General features: G+C 32.4%; 2 protein-coding genes across 2 annotated transcripts; both read left to right on the top strand.

Annotated features, from left to right (window-relative positions):
- Positions 1-10,863, top strand: LOC132753773 (interaptin-like). The gene is made up of 17 exons (XM_060744297.1): positions 1-155; positions 1,858-2,001; positions 2,868-2,948; positions 3,256-3,351; positions 3,953-4,057; positions 4,423-4,518; positions 5,073-5,177; positions 5,445-5,540; positions 6,017-6,112; positions 6,382-6,477; positions 6,882-6,956; positions 7,550-7,645; positions 7,807-7,881; positions 8,700-8,898; positions 9,282-9,362; positions 9,819-9,926; positions 10,819-10,863. Exons 8-17 carry the CDS (start codon positions 5,512-5,514, stop codon positions 10,861-10,863), a joined length of 900 nt encoding a protein of 299 aa, XP_060600280.1. The 5' UTR covers positions 1-155; positions 1,858-2,001; positions 2,868-2,948; positions 3,256-3,351; positions 3,953-4,057; positions 4,423-4,518; positions 5,073-5,177; positions 5,445-5,511.
- Positions 10,864-14,769: 3,906 nt separating this feature from the next.
- LOC132753772 (ankyrin repeat domain-containing protein 31-like) lies at positions 14,770-17,610 on the top strand. The gene is made up of 2 exons (XM_060744296.1): positions 14,770-15,539; positions 15,865-17,610. The coding sequence occupies exons 1-2, from the start codon at positions 14,770-14,772 to the stop codon at positions 16,472-16,474; spliced, it is 1,380 nt and encodes a 459-aa protein (XP_060600279.1). The 3' UTR covers positions 16,475-17,610.
- The last annotated feature ends 1,866 nt before the right edge of the window (positions 17,611-19,476 follow it).

Here is a 19,476-nt window from a genome sequence, read left to right as displayed (position 1 = left end):
TATTTTATTTTTACGGCACATAGAGTTGAGGAAAGTCCCAGGGATGAAGTTTCTATAGAATACCCAGAGAGGCAATCTGCTGGTAGTAGAAACAGAGCAAGACATAGTGAACCTTATCAATCTGAGAGGACAGGAACAGATGATGACTTTGAAAGGTTTCTGATATATTATTATTCATCTAATGAACAATCCTAAATCAATTTTAAGAAAATAGTGGAACATTAATTTTATCTATGGACATTGATTATCTGAATATGCTTATGATCTTAACTGGATATTTAATATGTACTATTATACTTAGAATTGTTATCATAGTATTACAATTGTGGCTTACACATCTGCGAATGTTTCAAAATTCTAAATTTACCAGTTCATGTTAAATGTTGAATTCTGCTTAAGCCGGTGCTAGGGGGCATGAGCGGTAGTTTGCACTTGACAGTACCGTCCATGAACAGGCTCAATCAAACCGAGCCTGCAACATTTTCAATTTTGACGTGTTGGGCTTTCTTTAAGGATTCTTCTTTCTCTCTATTTTACTGCCGTGATCGGGAGTGATAAATCGACAACAACCAGTATTACAATTGTCCTAATATTTATCAAGTAAAAAGTAGAGAATGAAATGAGTGCCTATTAAGCACCCAAAATGTTTTAAAGATTTTTTTCTTTAAAGTTTTTTTTCTTTCTTATGTAATCAAAGTTTTTCGAAACGGTAATCATTGGCCTTGTAGCTAAACCATATGTTTTTATTTGCATTTTGATCATTAGTGGAGATATAGTTTTTAAGGTAGTTTTCTTATACAAAAGACAAAATGCCACATCGTGTACGTTAAGCAACTATAACGACAATTTGTTTCAGAGAAAGGAAAATCATCTACTAGATCTACTGCACGGTCCATTATGGAAAAATCATAAATGCCATTCCGACAGACTTAAATTATTATTAAACATAGACTTAATGTATCTTTGATACCCCCCCCCCTCCCCCTACCCCCCCCCCCCCCCCACAGACACCCATTATTTAGTGAAATCTTTTAATCTTTTACTGGTTTGTTTCGTTTCTGAATTTTCAGTTGCGATTTTAAGACTTTAATTATATAGATTACTTTAAAGATTTTGAGACAGAAACAAAACGCAAAGCCTAAAATGGCAGTCGGTCTTAAAATTTTAATGTTTTTGCGTTATATACTCTTTATTGGGTGGTACAATATGTTTTAATACCACTCTAAACAAGGATTTGTTTTTGGTCCTGATAATGTAATATTTCTTTTTACATCTAAACATATATCACGGAAATAAACAAAATAAATGAGTCAAGCAAACATGTAATATTTAAAAACAGTAAGTAAAGTTAAATCATTTAATGATAAATTGTTGTGAACATTATTAAACTTACTCGATGTTACCTCAAATGTCTCACTATGAACCTCGTATCACGCAATAAGAATGTAGAAATTACCGAAATGCTTTGATTTTTCTCCTGAATTGGGTTTTAGAATTAAAAATATCCATGTGTTTTCTTATTTAGGACTAAAAATATAAATAGATTATTTGACATTTAAGCTTTATTCTTGTATGTACAGTGATAAAATTTGGATGATATTTACAGATTCTAAAATGTACATTGCTATGTTAATACGGTAAATCATTTAAAAGTTGTTACATATCAACATTTCAATGCGATTTTCTCAAAGGGACAAACAATGACATACGGGTTTGCGACAGTGAGGCAACGATATGGCATCATTTTTTTCTTTCTTACTCAAATAGTTTAAATAAACTATAGCATCTTTATAACCATTTTCCTGGGGCTTGTTTAGCTTTATTGGCAGATTTGCTAGTAATTGTCTTATACTTTAGGTACGAACGCAAATCTAGTGCCAGCGCTCAAAGAAATGCACCGGAGGTGTTGGAACAGAAGGTGAAATCATTAGAAAAAGAAACGGAACGTCTTCAACACGAATTGCAAGCTGAAAAGACTGAAAAAGATAACGCTTTTAAAAGGTAAGTTTTAATATACTATATTGAACAGGGGTTTATTACTTTTTTTTACAAAAAATGCACAATTGCAACTAAATTTTCAATGTTGAAAAAATATTGTCAATGATTGCGTTAAAAAGTTTTATAAAATCTTCCTTTTTAAATGCTTCAAATACTTAAGACTTACCTTTCTCCAGTTCAAATCAAAGACAGAGTATTATGTATTTGTTATATTCATACATCATCACCACAAATGTGAGTTAACAAATATTGTTTCACATACTAGTGATTGTATTGTTTGTTAATGTTTGATAATTTCCTGATATGAGCAAATGCTGGTACAAAGTCTGGGAGAGATTCTTCGAGATCCTGTTATCATTAGAGATTATATATTAAGATATCTAATTTCATACCAAATTTCCATAATTAATTAAAATATATAAGCGTTACTGTATTATCAGCAGCAAACTTTAAGGTATTTGATCTATGATACCTATAGACGGCAATGAGATGAAAATTTGTTTAATTGCTTGACAACACCGAAAAGTAAGAACATTTTTGAAGGGGTAATCGCTTAAGATCAATGAATAAAAAACCAAGTTCTTGTAAAATTCTCTATTACAGAGGTACAATATATTGCAAAGCAATATATAGGTCAAACGCTTCACTTACAATTCAAATGATCCGTTAGAAAAGATATCTGCTTGTAGTTTAAAAAACTACAAAATGTTTTCTTGTTGTTCTATAGAAATTTCGTATGCATCTATCAAATGCATTTTATAGTTTGCATGCCTGTCGTTTAATGATCGAAACATTTTCAATACCTTTTTGTGCTTATATATTGCCGTTATAATAATACATACATCTAATTTGTGTTCCACTGATTTCAGATTAGAGGATGCAAATCGAGAGACACGCGCCATTAAAAAAGAGCTGAATGAAAAACATACTCTTGAAGAAGATGTCAGAAGGTCTCAAATTCATTTTTATTTTTTTTTTTAAAAGGATCCTTATTAAAAAAGATCCGTGTCTGTATTTAAGAATCCTTTTATAGACATATTGTCCATGGTGTAATTGTGCTGAAATAGCAGATAAATTACATAATCTTTAACCGCATGTACATTTTTGTTTGTTGAGAGGGCTTTATCCGAGGATCTTAAAGAAATAATGTTATAAAACCATAAATATTTCACTTTCTTGACAGAAATCTTTAACAAAGCTGTTCTATAGACGTACTTTTCACTAATGAAATGTTGTTTTCATGTATTGTATGGAAAGACTTCGACAAGAAAAAGACAAAATAAGTGACGAAAGAGATCATAAAAGATGTCAATACGAGACTGAAAAAGAAGCAAAAGATAATGCTTTGAAGAGGTAGATTGCTTTACCTGTTTCATTGATTAATGTAAACATGTAAATTAGTAATTTTCTAGCTTTTAGGTCGCCTTTCCATTTCTTTTTCTTTTTGGTAAAGTAGCATTGTCAATGTCTAGTTTGAAAAAGTTTTGATTTCGGAATGAAAATGTTGGCTTTGTATTCTGATACATTAAGTTATTTTTAACTTTCCTACGAAAATATTTTTCAACTGTAAATAACAGTTTTACAAGAGATTAATTAAATACATGTGAAGTGATCAAAATCAGTTATGTGAGTTTTCATGCTCGATGCCAAAGCTTATTTGATATTTTGATTATCCGTAATTCTATTTATTCTTAATAAATGAATCGGATGTCAAAAGATGATTGTTAATACTAGTATAATAAGTTGGGAACATAGTTGCAGAAATCAAATTAAGATAAAGACTGTATTTTGGAATAAGGTAGCGCAAGACCAAAGTTAAGAAAAATCCTCATACTTTTTCTACAGAATAAGATGAACGGTAAAACTCGAATATTTATTTTCTTGTTCAAAGATACAAATAAAATAAGGTTTTAGCTTCAGCGGGGAGTTAAAATAACAAGCGTTTTTTATTCAGTTTGGAAGATATTAAACAAGATAAACGTGCGCTTGAAGAAGAACTGGGAAGTTTTCAGAAGCAGACTTCAAGTGAAAAACATGCTCTGGAAGAAGACAACAAAAGGTTCTCAAATTACTTTAGAATTACAAGTACAGATTTTATAGAAAATATTGTAACAAATAATAACAAAACCGATTTTTAGAAAATAATTATTGAACTGAATTGAAAAAGAAGTTCATAAAATTCTAAGCTCAACTGTTACTTTAAGCTCACTGCATCTTGATATTTTGTGTATGTGTATTATATCTGAACGGACCAAAATGGAAATAAGGGCTTGCCCTTTTTTTTGTTATCAGTGGTGTTGGTGAGCATGTCATAGTTTTCTCGTATGTGATACAGTATTTAATAATGCTATTTATTTTATCCTATGTTGTTAATTATGCATATGCTTCCTATGCCGAAATAAATCTATCTATCTATATTGATAGGCTTTCACGAGAGAAGGTCCATATAAGTCACGAAAGAGACGATGAGAGAAAGCGGTATAAGACGGAAAAGGATGCAAAAGAAAATGCCCTGGCAAGGTCGGTTTGCTTTAGTGTAACAATATTTTAGATTAAGCAATTTTCAACGATCTTGCAATCAAAGATGCATATCCGCTCAAATTATATATACATTCAACAACTAGGAAAGTCAATGTTTTAAGTCACACAGGTTACATTTAAAAAGTTTGTTAAGTTAATATGTCAAAAAAGGATGTCATACAGAATTTAAACCATAGTTAACTTTTTAAACTTTGACTGTCAATAGTATAATGAACGCTGATAACATTTGTCTTTAACTTAAAACAGTTTGTCGTAAAATTGATGTACATTTTTCAAACTATGTTGATCAGGTTTTGACAAGACAAATGAATAAGTATATTAAGCAAGATCTATCCCCCAAACGTAAAGACACCAGCTGATAAACATAGGATACAATATACCTGCTTGAAATGTTACTTTCTTAATTGAATTCTTAAATTTTAATCGGTTCGGTATATTATTTTTGTTTTGGATAATTTGTTCAACTTTTCAAGGTTTTATAATACCAAATATATTTATTCTGTCTTTTTTGTGTCACTTTTTTGTGATTTCAGATTAGAAGCTATAAACCGAGACAAGTGCGCTGTTGAGGAAGAGCTTAAGAAAATTGAAAAACAGTCCTCTAATGAAAAGGCTGCGCTTGAAAAACAGATAAAAAGGTATGAAAGTTAAAGTGGTTCATAAAAGAATAATCGTGTTCGTTGAGGTAATAAGTAAGAATTTTTTTAATGAAAACCTGAATCTTGTAGTCATTGTGATAGATGAGTTTTTGTATATTAAACATGAAAACTGAATGGTATTTATAACAAAACGATATCAAAAACTGTTTAACTAAATTGAAAGAGATATTCATTTATTCTTCAGTAGCACAACAATGTTTTTCTTATCATTACAAATCGATATATTTTCATGCACTTTATTGATAGTCTTCGACAAGAAAATGATAAGATTACTCGCGAAAGAGACATTGATCGAAATCAATATAAGGCCGAAATGAAGACAAAAGAATACGACCTTAAGAGGTAGGTTGACCTGATATTTCCATCGCAGTGCCGTACTTCGTCTGACCTAAGTCAATTATTTTTACATTTTAGAAGTTCGTTATAGTGAATATTATAAAAACTAATCACATAAAGATTTTTTTCAACAAACTTAAGTTTGTATTTCGACTTCAGATATGTTCTGAACGCTGACAATATTTTGCTTCTCTTTAAAATTGATTGACAAATAATGATTTACTTTTGAAAACAAAGTTAAAAAGGTAAGAAGAATGAGAAATAATAAATATATCAAGCAACCAAACAAAATATTCATTGAGTAAAGAGGCTGCTGCTCCATACACACATAAAGCACTTTAAAACAAATATTGCAATATAGCAAGACAACAATATAAACGTAAAACCCCTAATCTAGAGATAGATAAGCATGAAAGCAAAACATCTTTATTTTATATGTTAGTTCGAATAATAGAGCTATAGAACATATTGTCCAATTACAGATTAGAAGATATGAAACGAGAGAAGTGCGCAGTTGAGGAAGAGTTAAAGAGTCTTATAAAACAGTCTTCAGATGACAAAACTGCCCTTGAAAAAAAGTATAAATAATAAACAGTATTTTGATATAAAAATTTGTTCGTTTTCTTGAAAGGAAAGAATTGGAAAATAAAAGTGATGTATAAAATACTTTATCCACGGATTTTTAAAACAAAATTCAATGGAATTATTTACATATAACAGATGATAATTTCCAAATAGAAGGTTAACTAAATTGAAAGAGTGGAAGAAATATTCATTAAAATCTTTCTAGTACTTAAATGACTATGCTCACTGTAAATTGATTCATTTTCATGTATTTTATTCATAGTCTTCGACAAGAAAACGACATGATAACTCACGAAAGAGACAATGATAGGCGCCAATATGAGGCTGAAATAAATGCAAAAGAAAATGCTATAGAAAGGTAGGTGTTATTGTAATATTTTATAGCCTTCATTGATGTTTTGCTCGTTCATTAAATAGGGAAGAAGCGCGACAAACCTGCCTAGAATTTGATATACAGCGTACAAAGAATTTTGCTGGAAGTTTTAATTTAAGAGTCAAATAAAGATGTTGTTTTTGGGGGTTTTTTTCATTTATTTATTTCGTATGTTGCTGCTGTTGTTGTTTTGTTTTCTTGTACAAGGCTATATGTAAGGTATCGAGTCTTTATGTTATGCATGTAAGTTTGTCTGGTAAGGGACGAATGTTTGAGCACTTGGGAATAAGTGATGCTTGATCAACCATTCAAGGCTTAATTATGTCAGACACATTTACCCTTTTTCTTATCACATTAACATGCACCTTTCTGTTTGTTTGTTTTTTTAGATTAGAAGAAGAACTAAAACATCACAAAACACAGTCTTCTCATGAGAAGTTTGCTCTTGAAAAAGTTATGAAAAGGTATGAAGGTTAAAATAGATTTTTAGATAATAATCTTGATCGTTGAAGGTAAGGATTCGAAATGAAAATTCTGTATCTAGTCATCTTTGTGATGGCATATTTATTCCACCTTTTAGCCATTTAATTTCCACGTTCAAATCTTCTGTGAAAAAAATTAATATGCGGCATTGTTAAACGGAAATATCAGAATAATCGACAATTGGTTGATAAATGTACTTTTGATTAATGAATGCTTACATTTCTAACTCGTTACTTATTCAGTTTCTTAATTAAATGCATAATTAATAACATGTATGTAAGAGGGATATTGTCTTTGTGGGCTATTGTCCCAGTGGGTCATTATCCTAGTGGGCTATTGTCCTAGTAGGCTATTGTCCTAGTGGGCTATTGTCCTAGTGGTTCAATGTCCTAGTGGTCTATTGTCCTAGTGGGCTATTGTCCTAATGGACTATTACCTTACACTCTGATCTATTAATATTCATTTAGATGTATATCATTTGTTTAATACATTGACACATGTATTCAAATACGCTGATAAGTACTAAACATCATTTTCTGTTCAATGACGATATCTTTGTGTATTGTATCAATAGGCTTCGACAAGACAATGATAATATAAGCGACGAAAGAGAAAAAGAAAGGAAACAGTATATGACCGAAAAAAAGGAAAACGAAAATACACTGAAAAGGTAGGGTTGTCTTCAATGATCTACGTTAATGTTTCAATATTCATCATTTCAAAGATGCTTCGTTATTCATTTATTTGTAGAGCTTTACATTTTCGTAATTAAAAACTGAAACAACTGTAGTAACCTATACGAAAAAATAGATGCAAATTTATTTTTGAAAGGATGCAGCATGAGCGAGACAAAGCAATACAACAATGTAAAGCTGAAAAAGCGGCAAAGGATGATGCCCTTAGCAGGTACTTTTTATAATATTAATACAATTTATTTTGAAAAATGTATTTTTTACCGCGCACGTGCTTCTTTGAACTTCGGAACGATGCAACTTGTATGTAGCAAATTATAAATGATATCAAATTATAAATCACAAATGTTAAAAAGGAAAACATAAAATAGTGTGTAATAGAAAGAACCAAGTACTGTTTAATCACTTCATAGGTCACTTGGTCTCTTTCAAAACTTATATTCCAATGTGTATGTTTCATTAAAATGTGCCATCAAAAGATACAAATAAACATCATTGGTTTTCTTCAAATTCCTCGTTAATCTATTCTTGAAATAGTGTTAGGATTGGGAGAACGCATTATTCTTCTGTGAATTGTTACATTTCAATGCCATCCTGGCTGAATGTGTTTCAATGTCAGTTTTTATCTCTTAACCCTTTCTTAATTTTCTTCCATAATGGAACTATACATAATCTATTTTAGGATATCAAGATGACAATCTGAGTTATTAAGCCAAACGTATACAACCTGGTAAGACTGCCCGGATGCACAGGTTGGCCTTGCTCTCTATACTGTAGGCAAAGGCGATTTGCTATTAGATGTATCAGTTTAAAGATTAAACAAAATTGTTATGCACTATAAGCATTAAAGTTTTTATCGTTACTATAGTTGGGGATAAGTTGCTGCAAAATAAGTGTAAGCTTGTTAATAATTCACTATCTTTAAAAATACTTTTTACTCGAGTGGTAATTAATAAAATCACATCTTCAGTTCTTTGTTAATTAAATTTACTCGATCAATTGACATATACTTATGTTATTCTATGTTTTAAGATTAAGCACATTGGCATCGAGTAGACTCAGAGATAACAATCCAAACATCACTGATCTTAGTGACCAGAACAGACCTACCAAAATAGCTGAGAAAATGGCTGAGTTGTACGACAACCAGTGGACAGATGCATTTGATGCTTTGGAGCAAACAGATAAAAATGAGAAGGAAATCATAACCTTGCTTTTGGAATCATTGATGGTAAAATAAACGGCACTGCACCAACGTTTGTCAATGACTATATGTAGAGTTTTTTCCATAATAAACAATTCATTCATCTTTAAACCCTCATTTTATACAATGTCTTTACTGTTAAATATAAACAATAAGATGAAACGAATATTTATATTACAAAAATCCGTACCATTTTTATGTTTTTCTGCAATAATGTTAAATAACAAAATCTTACAAAATCTATTTTTACTTTCAAGGCCGGAATAACCATGAAAAATGCCTTATCTCTATTTATTTTATGAGTTCAGTTATTTTTAACATGAATGCATATAAGTAAAGCATAAAAATGTTTAATTATGTGACCAATCAATGCTGGAATATTTAAATGACTATATACATTCATATTTCAGACAGCGTATGGTGAATGTTTCAAACTAGCGAACGACAACTTTTTTGAAAAGGTCCAAAGGGTTATAGAATGTCCGAAAATAGTAAGTAGTCACTGTTACAAAATCATTGACTGGAAGAACGTTAGAAACGTTTTCTGTCTTTCTTAAATTAGCTAAAAATGTTTAACCAACCATGAAGTGTTCTATGAGGAAATGTGAAATAACGGATTATGAGAATATTCATTGCAGAATTTTTGCACTAATTGTAACAGATTATCAATATCGACAGACAGTATTTGTGGTTTACTTTATAGGAAAGAAATTTAGGCAAACGAGAGTAGTCTTACTATCGCCGTATTGAGCTATTAAGCAGAAAAACAACAAAGATTCCTTTCAAATTTATTAAAAGCAAGCTATTTTCGTATATAACAATAACATTCACAGTTTTCCGAGATAATAACGTCAAGTTTTAAACATTATTTTTGCAAAACATTATTTACGGCTGATGGCGTGCAAAAGGAAACATCTTGATCATGAGATTCTGTTCTTACAACTCAGGTTGATGAACAATTGCCCGCTAAAGTCGTCTTATCAGACCAGTTAAAACAAGAAATAAAGGAATTTCGAAAAAATCAGGCAACAAAAGTTTGGAAGGAAATTGAAGGGGTAAGTTTATGAAATTTTAATCTGCTTTCATTTCAGAAGTTTTATAACATTCTTTCCGTAACTAATGTTTATCGTTGTTCAATAAAAACGTACAGTTATTTTTGTATTGAAAATGATGGTTTACCGGTTGGTCATACTTGATTAATGCAGGTTATGCATTTTGAAATAAAGTGTGTTTTTTTTTTCTTTTTTTTCAGTTTTTTCCGAAAATTAATTTTGTTCATCCTTGGCCTATTTTCTCCTTTTGTTGAGATAATTGGTAGGGTTGTCCGGATCCATTTATTAAAAATGAAAAAGCAAAGACAGATTTGAACGAATAATTAAAGTTACAAAAAAACGGGGCCCCGTTTGGGGATTTTTGTTGTAGGGCCACCACCTGTACTGCACAAATTGGCCCTCTTTTAGCCAAGGGTGTACCCCAAGGTTTGTTGGCAGAAAATGTAACCCAAAAATGACCAGAAAAACCTAAAAGGAAATTTCTCCAGAGCATGAGATATTATACCGGAGAAAAAGGATGGGATCCCCCGCTTTGGCTTTTCTAATTAGTGCTACAACGGGTAACAAACAAGGTTATTCAAGAAAATTTAAAACCCCACTGATAGTGATGAAAAATAAATTTTTAAAATAAAAGGAATCCCAAACTTAAAAATGTAGTTTAGTTTTTTTGGAAATGAATTTTAAACAATTTATAGCGTAATCAGAATTTTAGAGGTCATGTCATTTATTTGATCATGGCTTATTACATACCCTGCTGGATTTTGTATCTATTCTGTTTAAGATTTTCATATAATACACCTTGCACTTTTAATCATACTTTGGCACAATCATTTACCTAGATAATTTTACATGTGCATTGTTTTTTTTAAATTACTTGCTTATGATTGCACTCCAGATTCTTGATGTGATACGTTCGATAGAACAACCCAACATAGGTTAGTTATAATGTGAGCCGCGTCACGACAAAACCAACATAGTGCGTTTGCGACCAGCATGGATCCAGACCAGCCTGCGCATCCGCGCAGTCTGATCAGGATCCATGCTGTTCGCTATCAGTTTCTCTACTTGTAATAGGCTTGGTAAGCGAACAGCATGGATCCTGATCAGACTGCGCGTATGCGCAGGCTGGTCTGGATCCATGCTGGTCGCAAACGCACTATGTTGGTTTTGTCGTGGCGTGGCTCATATTATGATACAGAACATTATCACATTTTGACATTAAAATTTATTTTCTGGTCTATATGTTTGGTGTAGTATTTGAATTAATATAATAATTTAAGCTTATTCTCAGTAAATAGAACTGGCATTTTAACGCATCTATTCAATACATTGGATGAAATTGCATACATAAATTGCTTCGTCCGATATTTTCCGTTTAAAGTCTCCAAGATAACAATTGACATAATTATAATATTGTTTTCTTTTATTTATTGTATTTACTTGATTAACATTTAATTAATTTATTTATAGTAATACTTTTTTATATTCTGATTTATATGTACTTGATTTACATTTGATTGATTTATTGATAATAATACTTATTTATCTTTTATAAAATTAAATGCTTATAGAAACTGATACAATTTTATAATTTGTTAGTTAAGTCTCACAATATATTATATACAGCTTCCTCGAAAGAGGTCATTCATTGTTATAACAACTATCATCATGTGTTTTCTAAAATGTATTTTTTATGTTTGTTGTTGTTTGTAATTTAAAACCATCATTCACAGTGCAAAAATAATCTTTTTGATGCTAGTAGAAAGATGGTAGATTAGAAAGATTGTTTGTTTTAATGCTCGATAGTTGTTTGCTTTTTATTCCATTAAACGAGGACCAAACACGTGATATTTACAACTGACGAGACGAATCGTAGTTAAGTTCTGACATTCCTTTTTTGTTTGTATGGACATTTTTTTATTACTTATGTTATAGATCCTCGTAAAGAAAAAACACACAAAAATTCCTGATTTAACCAATTTCTAATAGTGAACTGTATCCCTTAAGTTCTTCAATTAATTTCTGCATTGCAATACAAAGAAGAAGATTCAAGATTATGATAATACTTATTTATTCCACAGAAGATTAACTAACACAGTAAACTAGTCTCTAAAAAAAGTTAAATAACCATTTTATTTCTGTGAACGCAATGTCAGACAGGTAAATCAAGTAACATTTGAGTCTTGAGTTAGACTGGATGTTCAGTTTTATCATGTATTTATGTTATAAAATTTATGTGTGCATTTTTAAAAATTAAAGTTTTTTTTTTACATATACTAAAGATTTTATTGAAATAATGCCCTCCCCCCCCCAAAAAAAAAATATATAAAAAGGATACATGTAATTATTATCTTGGGTTTCTTTTGTTTCTTGTTTTCTACCAACAGATTTTAGCATTTAATACTAGCAATAATAAAGATTAAAAAGAATCAGTCATGGCCTGCCGATTCCCACATACAAGTGCAAATATAGCATGAGAAAACAATGAAGGGCAATGACTCCAAACTTATGATGTGGAGATTTGTCTTACTTGCCAACTGCATTCCTTCTTACAGTGATCTATCCTCCAATGAAGTACCTCTAAAGCTGTGGTTGAGTAAGGTCCCAATACTAAAAATTATGTAAGAAAAACAAAGCGAAGGGGTTACCGCCTTTAAAAAAATGCTATGAAGAGTATTTTATAACAGCTGCAATTGCATACATTGCAACTCTATCCACCTATAAATATAAAATTAATATTCCGCAACACTCTGTGTTTTGAGTCATGTCTGAACCCAAATTTTAAACCTGAATAAATAACGAAGGGGAAAATAACTCCAAAAATTATTAAAAAAGAGGATATAACTGCTTTTTCACTCCACTCTTAAACAATTATTTAACGTTAATCCCCCAGCAAATATTGACAATCATTATTTAGTAAGTTAAAAGTTGGAAATAGAATGCCAATTTCATCCTTGAGACGTTCTACTCAACATATAAATATTGATTTCTACTTGTATTTAAAGATAAAGATTGGGCATTTCTTTTGAATACGTTTTTCTTGGTTTTTTTTATATCCAAAGTTGTGATTACGATGAACAAAGGGCATTCAAGATTCTTTTGATAATAACATGTGTATATGGCACAACAGCAAAGATTTTTTAGTAAGTAGTATAAAGTTGGGGTCGATAAGATAATTCCCTTCTAAATATCAGCTTGAGTAAAATAAGAAAATAAATTTCTTCACAAAATAAGTGTGCGAAACAACTTTTCTAAAAAATTTTACTTGTCTACCTATATTCCATGCATTAACCCGAAAACGTTTTTTATCATCTTGGTGAAGTAAGTGACTGCCATTCAAGCCATAATTTAACAAACAAATTTAAGATGTAGGTAGGTGTTGATTTAAATTATCAACGTCTCAAGTGGGGTTCAAAAAAGCTAAAGCCAGAATTGGTATAAAGCACGTCGTGTTGGGAAACCAGGACTCAGCTAAAAATAGGCTTTTTGCCGAAGGAGGGTTTTTGCAGGGTGCTGAGCGACGGGCATTTTGGGGTTGGCCCAAACAGCCCGGGGAAAGGGGAAATCCCCTTTCTATTTTTCAGGATACTGAAATTTAGGTTCTCATTAAATGGGTAGGGGGCCCTTTTTTTTTGCCCAAAATTCCATTCTCGGGGAAAATTGAAATGGGGGTTTAAATTCACCATTTGTGTTTCAAAAATTAATCATTAAGGGGCGGGAGGGCCCACTTTCCGGGGGGTTCGTACTCGATAGCGAAACCTCCCCTTTGGGGCCCTTTTACGGGCGGAGGACCCCCCATTAACAAAAGACCCCAATCCCATACATACATTTGGTACTTGAATCTGTTTATCCTAAAAGTAAAATAAAGGGGGGTGGCCCTAAATTTTTGGATCATGGTTACCATTAAATTTTAAAAAAACAAAAAATTTAAAACCTTTCTTTTAAAGTGTTCTTAAAAGCGGCGCGGTCTTAATTCCGGGGTGGTAGGGATTCTAATTTGTAACATTGTCACAACACCCTCAGCTACATCTATTCGAGTACCTAACATTCAATGGCATGACACCGTTGGAGTCGCTTTTTACAAATTTTTTTCAAATCTTTAAGAATCTATTTGGCATAGTGTGATTATTACAGTACTTCTAACTAGTTTTTGTCATATTTGATCAATTCGTTTTTGCTCATTACTCCATACAAACCTTTCGTATAAGATGTACCTATCACATTCCAGTGTATGTATAATATTGCAATGTGCAATCTATCTTCGTCCATGAACAGGCTCAATCAAACCGAGCCTGCAACATTTTCCATTTTGCTGTTTTGGACTTTCTTTTGGGGATTCTTATTTTCTCTATTTTACATAAATCATACGAAGATTGGGTCTATGCACGACCCAACAAGATACCAGACATCGTAATCCATTTCTGTTGTTATTTAAACACCAAAGTGATAAAAGAAACAAATCATTACCCAATTTATTTTCGATTTCAATTCTCCGTTTATAAATAAGTAAAATAATTGAACATAGCTAAAGCGGATACGATAAGGCATACGATTCAATGACATTAAACATGTTAAAAATCAATAGAGAAAAACGTATAGTGTATTCAAACGGTGATTTGGCGATTTAAAGTTAGGTAAACTATTATTAAGTATACTGCTTGTACATGTATGTGAAATATGTATTACATTATCTGTTTAAATATTGACACGATATGCGCGATACTCATACGACAGGTAGGACAATTCTATTTACATAATCTTTATCTTAAAAGTGTATGACGTGGTCTGTTTATAGATAACAATACTTATCGCAAGAAATTAAACGCTGGAAAATGACAATAACATAATGGATACATACCCGCTTTTTGGCAGTGTAAGAACAAGTAAATGGAGACAGGAATTACTTCAGAATGAAAAGGTAAAAGCTTTATTTGAAAAACTTTCAAATGAAGCATCTCGTGAAGGTATTCCGCTGACATCTGTAACAGGCCATGAAAATGTCATCCTAACTTGCGCCAAGTTGGAACATATTGATAAGAGATTTGGTAAAGGTGAAACGCTTTTACACTGGGCTGCCAGCTATGAGCCAGCGTACGCAATACCATCAAGTAAGGTATTAGTCCTGCTATTACTTGGTGCGGATCCAAATATTCGAGATGATCTCGGACGAACTCCTCTACATTGGGCGATAAATCACGATTGTTCAGATATCGCAGAAGATGACGAACTCCATTATAACAGAAGAAGTCAAGCTAACGCTGTTAAAGTTGTTTATCAGTTATTACATTACAAAGCATCACCTGACGTCGTCGACATTTATGGCGCATCACCTTTCTGTCATGCAGTGTGGTCGAAATGTTTCGATATAGCAGATATTCTGCGTCCACTCACAAGTGAATGCTTTCAAAAGCCACCTAGATTTTTGCTCGCAGAAAACGAAACAATGAAAAGCATAAGATGTTCAAATGTTGAGCAATGGATAAGACAGAATACATCAAATGTGACAGAAAACGAAAAGAGGTTGCAGAGACTTTTATCTTCCCCAGGGATTGGTTTATTACAACATCCGGATGAAGTTGAGCAGCAAAAAGAGCAAGTCATTTCATTATTTAAAAGGTAAATATTGAAGTCAATAAAGAAACGAAATGGTAAATTTGCATATGTACAAATTATGTTTTTCCTAACTTGATGTGATACGTAAAATATACCTTTAAAATCGATAATATAGTAAGCAGCGGCTTATTCTAATGTTTGGTAGGATATTGGTGGCTTATGTTCAAGGACTGATTATTTTCAAGGTTGATATATTTCCGAGTGAAATAAAGTCTCACCAGATTAGTCAGTCACTTAAAATCTATTTCAGCAGCTGGCGTTTTCAAGTACATATATAGTTTTAATATACATTTGTAATAGGTAAAATCACATTCTGTTTTCCATGCAGATTATCCTGTATTATCGCAAAAGAAGATCATTTACTTGAATTCGTACCAACATTAGCCGGCAGTATGGCTGAGGGAACAAAATGTCAAAAGCCTGATGAACAAGACATTATTCTTCGTCTACTTAAGTTTGAAGATGTCTGCATTCCAGAAAAATCCGAGTTCGCACCAGAAGGTGTCATAACTCTAAAATTCACTGGAAACGAAAGTAAAACAACTGAATATCAAAAATATATCCTTGACGGATATTTGAACAGAGAAGAGATTCTTTACTCTTTAATTACAAAATTAGAAAGGGAGCTTTCATTGGTGTCAAACTGGTCTGGAAAAGAATGCATTAACATATACCCATCGCATTATCCAACAGCAGAGCTTAAACAGGCAATTGACACAGGGGATATTGGCAATGTAAGATTCGTTTGGCATGGACAATACTATAAACAAATCAACCTATCGATAGATATTGTACCTGCAATCATAATAAGAGATTGGAAACCGAACGATGCAACATCCATCGATCCAACAGGAGGTGCAGTTCCAAATGAAACTTTCCTTATTCTTCGAGCATTCATCGAGACTTTCGAATACGATCTAGAGATACATGGTGAATAAAATCTTGACACAGAAAGGTCGGGTGCGGGGCCAACAAATGTAGAAATATTGAATGGTAAAGATTGGGATTCGGGTAGCGATTGCTTATCAGAAACAAGTGACGATGATAACGACAAAGAATAAGTAAATTCAACATCACACCTTTATAACACTTTTATGGCCAGGAAATTAAGGGACGACTATGGATACTCGGCTCCAACATTAAAGAGACTTCTGAGACACTGCGATGCTTATTTCAATGAAGTAAATACAATTCAAGAACCATATGAAAAAGAAAAAACGGCTTATGATGACTACGTTCAATTACATCCATTTAAGAAGCCCCGACAATCTGAAGAAAACGTTTCCAATTCCGTTGGAACAGATATGAACAAAGAAGGCAAGAAAAACAGAGATGAAGAAGCGGTCCATAAATACACAGTTGACAAAAATGTGCCATCTACATCAAGAGAGAGCGAAGCCAGTAGTAAAGAAGCTAGTAATCGTAAACGTAGTAACGTGTGTGGCCTAACTGACATTGGCGATAACGTTAATGAAGCTAATCACGATTCAACAAATATAGAAAATAAAGATGCAAAGGAATTCTTTGAAAACGTTCTGCATAAGTTTGCTCAAATACAGAAAAAATGCAAAGAAAGTGAAGGTACTTGTGGAAACGACGATGACGGTACAAGTAATGAAACTGAAAGCAGTGAACATGAAGAAAACTCTGACGATGAATTAATAAGAAATGAACTTTTGAAGTCCATCGGCTCAAATAAAGTGGGATACGAAGCTTTCCGCGATATACTGGAACCTAAAACAGAGCTTTATCATTCAGAGCTCATATGCAGCGATGATGACAGTAATGAAGATGATACAGGGCTGGATGATCTCAATAGCGACCCGCCACGCGAAGATATGGGTTTCAAAATTTCATACAGTAAGTGGGAAAATGAGACGATGGCAAAATTTCCAAGCTGCATCAAAGTTGCATATATGCTTAGCAAAATTCTTGTTTCATATGTTCCAAGAATAAGAAATCCACTCAATAGAGGAGTTCGTAAAGTAAACGGGTATGGTTCTGTAAAAGACATGTTCAGCTACTTGCTAAAAATGGCACTTTTCCATGTAATTCGGAAACACGGGGATCGTCTTACAATCGATGATAAAACTAAAGAAGATGAGCTGGATCTTAGCAAGACAAAACAACCAAAAAAGGACTGTAATAATGTTGATGTGCAGATAATCTACTCAAGGACTGGAGATCACTGTAAACCAGAAATACAGCCAATGTCTGAGCATTTTCTCAGCTCTAGAGAAATAAATGAAGTGGCATTCTGGGTAGACAACCTGTTTTCCGAGATACAGACTTGTGCCGAAACAGGTAACCTGTGCGCTTATTTTGATCCAAAATTGAACATTTTGGACAGAATAGCAACTAGTGGAAAGCAGAAAAACAGCCCTTATCCTTCTCTGCTGTATCTTCGAAAACACTGTAAAATGATCAGAGCATTGGTACGTGTAGAAGAAAAAGAAACCGACAAAAGGAACGAGTTTTAAAGTTACATAATTTGTGAGCAGATATACATTTTGTAAATTGTTCATTGATGTTAGAAGTATGTTATCATCAATTGGAATTTGACTGTTCACTGGGAGCAGGTTTTTCTCTCTCATAGTAGTCAGCGACACATTATGCATGATACACCATTCACGAAATGATTGACAATTTCAAACTTTCAGTTGTTGAGAAAGCTGTATTGTCACAACGGACATTTATCATAACAAAAATTTTCTTAGAAACCTGTGCACCAGTTTTATTTAAGCCATCCAGGAAAATATTTCGAAGCATCCATTTAGAATGATTTCAAATTCATAAGATACAAATGTTTTGAAGCGTTGTTTTGTATAACATCCTCTTATCTTTTTAAAAATTACGTGTGTTCATGTTAATATAAATGTTCATTTTATAATCAAAATTGTTCTTTATATTCTAGTATTAACCGGAATTCAACATATTGCATAAAATGTTCAACACAATTCTTGGTTGTTTTTTGTCTTTATTTAATTTATGGCATGATATTTTCAGTAACAGTAACATTGTGTCTACATGTAGTAAATACAAGGAACAACATAGTATCATGTATGATTACAAAGTATGTTTAACACAAATTTACATTTCAACCAATTTGTTACAAATACATTAGTACCTACTTTTTTAAAGTCTAGTAGGGTTATTTATAAGATTGTCTATTTCAAATTGGAACCGTCCATTGGCGGAATTAAGGATTTTATTTCAAAATAATGAAATTAATCAGCCAACAATCTAGAGGATGAACTGACGACTTAGAAAGCTCAATATATGTGCCACAAATATATTACATATATACACTCTTTACCAGAGTTTTAACAGTAAAATGTGACAGTAATTTAGCAAAATCAATATAAACAAGAGGGCCATGATGGCCCTGAGGTCGCTCACCTGATATATAGCCCCCCTCCCGGGCCAATTTTTACCCAAGGGCTTTTATTTGAACAGACTTGGTAGACACCCATAAGAAGATGTTTCATGCTGAACATCTAAGTTCTAGCACATTGGGTTTTTTAAAAGAAGATTTTTAAGTTTTTACTATACACATATAGTTAAAAACAATGACACCCCTGGGGCAGGGCCAGTTTTGACCCCCCGGCTTTTATTTGAACAAACTTTGTAGATATTTACTTAAAGATGTTTCATGTATAATATCTAAACTCAAGCTATTTGGGTTTTTTCAAACAAGATTTTTAAGTTTTTGCTATACACATATAAGGAAAATCAATGACCCCCGGGGCAGGGCCAGTTTTGACCCCAGGGCTTTTATTTGAACATACTTGGTAGACACCCATAAGAACATGTTTGATGCTAAATATCTTAGCTCTAGCTCTTTGAGTTCTTTAAAAGAAGATTTTTTAAGTTTTTACTATATGCATATAGGGAAAATCTATGACCCCCTGGGATGAGGCCAATTTTGACCCCAGGGCTT

Source organism: Ruditapes philippinarum, unplaced genomic scaffold, assembly GCF_026571515.1.
Source record: "Ruditapes philippinarum isolate M1 unplaced genomic scaffold, ASM2657151v2 ctg2776_1_1_1_1, whole genome shotgun sequence".
Classification (NCBI taxonomy): Eukaryota; Metazoa; Mollusca; class Bivalvia; order Venerida; family Veneridae; genus Ruditapes; species Ruditapes philippinarum.
The sequence above is the reverse complement of the archived record's forward strand: the minus strand, read 5'-3'. Positions and strand labels throughout refer to the sequence as shown.